Genomic DNA, 4,700 nt, shown 5'->3' with positions numbered 1-4,700 from the left:
GAAGCGGCTTGCACTACAAATGTGCACCCTTTCTACTTGCAAATGTTGGGGCCTGTCATTATCTGATTGGTGAGATTCTAACTTTACTTCAGAATTTCCGGCAAGCCCTATGCCAATCTTGAAGACTTTTTTTGCAGCATGTTTAAATATTTGATGGATGTCGCTTAAAAGTTAAATACTTGTTTGTTTAGCTTTAGTTGTTTTAGACACATATAATCAAGGTTCTCCAAAACCCTAATAAATCTGTTACTTACCTCGAAATCTAATTATCCAGACTACTAATTAGGTGAAAATGATTACTGGAAATGACTTTAAATGTGGAATAATAATGGTTGGGCAGTTTTCTCAAGTTTGTTGTTTAGCAAGTTGGTATTTTAGATGTTAAATGCACTGACATTTTAGGTTCGAAGCAGTTGAAAGTGGTAAAAAGCGAAGATAATTAAAATCTCTGTCATGGAAAGGCAACAGTCTGGGGAGAGGTAGATTTCTTGAATTGTTTCTTTGTTTCTCACCAATGGGCTTTGTTATCAGCATTATTTATTTAGCCAAAGAGTTCTTTGTCTCTGCAAATGGCCCCAATCAAGTTTTGTTTGAGACAATTAGCTAGTGCCAGCCAATGAGTTCTATGCAAATGTTGGGATAGGAATGCAATGTGTGTATTTGAAGGCGTGGGTTTTTGTTCTTGGGGAAGGCAGATTGTAATTGCTTTCTTAGGGTCTTTTTTTTTTTAAGTTTAGGGTGGGGGTGGGGAAGACAGGTTTATCTGGTCTCCCTCAATCCCCCTCTAGTTCCAGAGCAGCTGGGGGTGGGGGTGGGGGGGGTTGTCTGCAAGTCCTTTAAAAGCCTGTGCCTTGCGGAGCCCGGGCTCTTTTTAGTTAGTGGTGGAACGTGAGAGAGCTGCTGCCTCCGAAGCAGTAAACCAGCACCTCTGTTTGTTTGTTTGTTTTGCCCTTAGTTCCACCACTGCAAACCCACCCACCAAGGACCCTGAACCTGTCCACCCCAGGCGAACCGAGATCTTCCGGCTGGGTCTCCCCCATTTGGGCCGACTTTGCGCCTCCAAACAACCTTAGCATGATGTCTTATCTTAAGCAACCACCTTACGCAGTCAATGGGCTGAGTCTGACCACTTCGGGTATGGACTTGCTGCACCCCTCCGTGGGCTACCCCGGTAAGTGAGTTCTCCCGCACTCCTGCCCCGCCCTTCCCCACGCCGGCTCCGCGGGGTTGTGACACCCTTTTTTCCCCATACCTGGGTTTGGAGGTCATGCCGACCCCACCCCAGCTCCTGGTGAGGTCCCTGCTGGGTTTTCCTTGCAAGGAAGCATTGAAGACTCACCAGGCATTTACTGACCGAGAAGAGAGAACAGGAGCTGGGAAGAAGCGAGTAGGTGGGTCTGCAACAGTTGCAGAAAATCAATGCCACTTGATTCGTAATTCGAGTGACTAGTGGACACGCATTGGGGTAGAGTGAGAAAGGTTACTGCCCTTGTCACTTGAGGGCGAGGCCCTTGCTTATAACTCCACTCCTAGTTCCTCCGAAGGGCCCTCTTGGAGAAGCGGAGTTTTCCCTAGTGCGTCCTTTGCAGCTCTCCCCGCCTCGCCCGGACTTCTCCCCTGACCCCCAGTTCCTTCTCCTTTAATCCGGGGAAGTTGTGACTCCCGCAGATGCGGGTGCTTTCCTTTCCGATCAGATCTGTGGGTTTTTTTTTTTTTTTAAGCCTCATAAAAGTATGAACTATGTTCCCATTTCAAAGATGGAAGAATAAAGGCTCTCGGAGTGCTAAAAGCCAAGGGAGCTGGATCCAGATTCGCCCGATCAATCCGAGCTTCCTGTCCTCCGAGATAACTTTGATTTAACCGAGTGGCTTTTTCGTTTGTGTTGTGGTTTGAGGTGGATTTGGGAGGATTTGGGCTTTTTTTCTCCCGCTTGTTTTGTTAGCTTTCGAAGTAATGCTCTGGCTGGGTGATCTCCGAACTCATTCAGAATTGGGTGCAACTCTGAAAAGGGCAGTATGTCCTGAGTCTCCGGAGCCGAGGCCCCTGGAGGGGAGAGTGTTGGGAGGGGGAGGGGAGAAGAGGGGGGAAGGTGGGATAGTCGGAGGACCCGCGGAAACCCCTATGACTGAGAAACTGCTCCCCCACCCTAAAGGGCCCTGGGCTTCTTGTCCCGCAGCCACCCCTCGGAAACAGCGGCGGGAGAGGACGACGTTCACCCGAGCTCAGCTAGACGTACTGGAAGCGCTGTTTGCCAAGACCCGGTACCCAGACATCTTCATGCGGGAAGAAGTGGCGCTGAAAATCAACTTGCCTGAATCCAGGGTGCAGGTAGGGCAGATCTGAGCAATTTTTCCTGACGGTGCCACCCCTCTCCCAATCGGGATGTATGTTGAAGACCTCAGAGAGCCCTAGATCTTTGCTAGGACCAAAGGAAGGCTTGAGACTCTATGGGGACCAATGAACTAATCTCCTTTCTCCCCTTTTTTGCCTCTCCGTTCTCATTTAGTCCTTCATCAAGAGTCTCTCAGTCCAGGTTGCAAGATGAGAGTGTCAATTAAGCTACTGTCATGAGTCCTTGGGGCTCTGGTGGGCAGAGACTCAGGTAGTGGCAAGGTTTTAGCTCTTCCCTTCCCCTATGTGGAAATCCTCCCCTATATTCCTGGACTTTGAGGGGTGAAATAATCGTAGCTCCTCTGCGGTATAAATATTTTTATAGATAAAGAAACAGAGCAAATGACTTGCTCAAGGTCATACCTAAATTTGGTGACAGAGCCAGGCAAGAGAAACAGTTGGTGCTTTTACTAAATAAGTTCATACAATAAAAATGTATTTTCTTTGACTTCTTCAGGATCAAATCAAATTTTCTAGTTCTAGGTTATTTAGCAGATAAAATGCCTTTACAATATCTCTAGTAACACACCTCTCCCTTGGTTTAGTCCTCCTTAACAGGGAATATCAACTCTGACTTGCCTGGAAATCAAGCCCCATACAGAGTTCTCTGGAAAAAGTGTTTAGCATCTAAACCACACACACACCTGGGTCTCTTCCTTCAGCTAGGACAAGTTTGTGACACTGCCAGCCATCAGCATGAACTGCAAAGCAGAAAATGCCTTTTCAAAGTGGGTTGGAAGAAGTTTTAGCACTTGGGAGGATTGAATCAAAGTCCTCACTGGAAGAAAAGAAATGGCTCTGAATGGTTGGTGGCATTGAGAGTGGCCTTAGGGGCACCACTTTGCCACAGTTATAATATCAAAAGGAGAGCTCATTCAAAAGGACAATTAAGGACTTGTACCCCAGAAAATGCCAGTAGTTCTCTGATAAGCCCTCTCACACACCAGACACGGTTCCTTCATTACAGAGTGTGAACAGGGCTGGTAAAGAGAATTTTCAAAATTGTAGGCAGAGGTTTAAGTTGACAGGCCAGTGAACATAGTACAGGAAATGGCATCTATGGGCTGAGTGGCACTACTCTGAAGGCACAGATTTGAGCCTCGAAGATTATAGAGGGGTCTCTCCTTGAGCTCAAAGAAGAGAACATCCAAGTCACTCCATTCATAAAGAACCTTTCAGCAAATAGTGGCTTTTAAGACAGCTTTTCTCAACAGGATCATGTCTTCTGAGCTTTCTTTTGTAAGCAAGTCTTTCTAGGAGAAACAGAATATAAGGTGATGGAACCAATCTCCATATTATCTGTGGATCCCTGGAAGAGGGAATATAGACTGTCTGAATTTAAGCTGCTGTTGTTGGCATATAACAACATTGTTCACCCTCTCTTTTCTTGTGTCTCCCTCCAAAAGACATTCCACCATGAATGCATCAAAAAATATAATTTTTCTATGTGTATGTCTATTAAAGGAGAAATAAGAAAGTGAGGTGGAGAATTTTTAGCCATATGGTTTGGGATTTTTTAAAAAAAATTTATTGTTCTGCACTGGGGACAAGATGGGACAAGTGCTTTTAGACAGAGCCTCCCCAACTCCAGAAGCGAAAATGAGGGTGCCTCATAATGGGTCTCTAGTATCAGGGACAGATTTCTATCTAGGAGCCACTCTTGTCCCTGACGAGTTACTGAATCCATGTTAAAGAACTTTCTTTCCCTTTCAAGGTATGGTTTAAGAATCGAAGAGCAAAGTGCCGCCAACAGCAGCAGCAACAACAGAATGGAGGTCAAAATAAAGTGAGACCTGCCAAAAAGAAGACATCTCCAGCTCGGGAAGTGAGTTCAGAGAGTGGAACAAGTGGCCAGTTCACTCCCCCCTCTAGCACCTCAGTCCCTACCATTGCCAGCAGCAGTGCTCCAGTGTCTATCTGGAGCCCAGCTTCCATCTCCCCACTGTCAGATCCCTTGTCCACCTCCTCTTCCTGCATGCAGAGGTCCTATCCCATGACCTATACTCAGGCTTCAGGTTATAGTCAAGGATATGCTGGCTCAACTTCCTACTTTGGGGGCATGGACTGTGGATCTTATTTGACCCCTATGCATCACCAGCTTCCTGGACCAGGGGCCACACTGAGTCCCATGGGTACCAATGCAGTTACCAGCCATCTCAATCAGTCCCCAGCTTCTCTTTCCACCCAGGGATATGGAGCTTCAAGCTTGGGTTTTAACTCAACCACTGATTGCTTGGATTATAAGGACCAAACTGCCTCCTGGAAGCTTAACTTCAATGCTGACTGCTTGGATTATAAAGATCAGACAT

At 46.5% G+C, this 4,700-nt stretch overlaps 1 protein-coding gene across 1 annotated transcript in view; it reads left to right on the top strand.

Moving 5' to 3' along the window:
* Positions 1-754: 754 nt before the first annotated feature.
* The window catches only part of Otx2 (orthodenticle homeobox 2), a 10,914-nt gene continuing 6,968 nt past the window's right edge, over positions 755-4,700 (top strand). The window contains exons 1-3 of the mRNA XM_015480196.1: positions 755-1,171; positions 2,177-2,328; positions 4,106-4,699. Of these exons, the coding sequence (XP_015335682.1) occupies positions 1,075-1,171; positions 2,177-2,328; positions 4,106-4,699 (843 nt within the window). The 5' untranslated portion in view covers positions 755-1,074. The remainder of the gene's footprint in view (positions 1,172-2,176; positions 2,329-4,105; position 4,700) is intronic.

This window comes from Marmota marmota, unplaced genomic scaffold, assembly GCF_001458135.2.
Source record: "Marmota marmota marmota unplaced genomic scaffold, marMar, whole genome shotgun sequence".
NCBI classification, from domain to species: Eukaryota; Metazoa; Chordata; class Mammalia; order Rodentia; family Sciuridae; genus Marmota; species Marmota marmota.
Note: the sequence above shows the minus strand (reverse complement) of the source record. Positions and strands in the feature narration are given on the sequence as shown.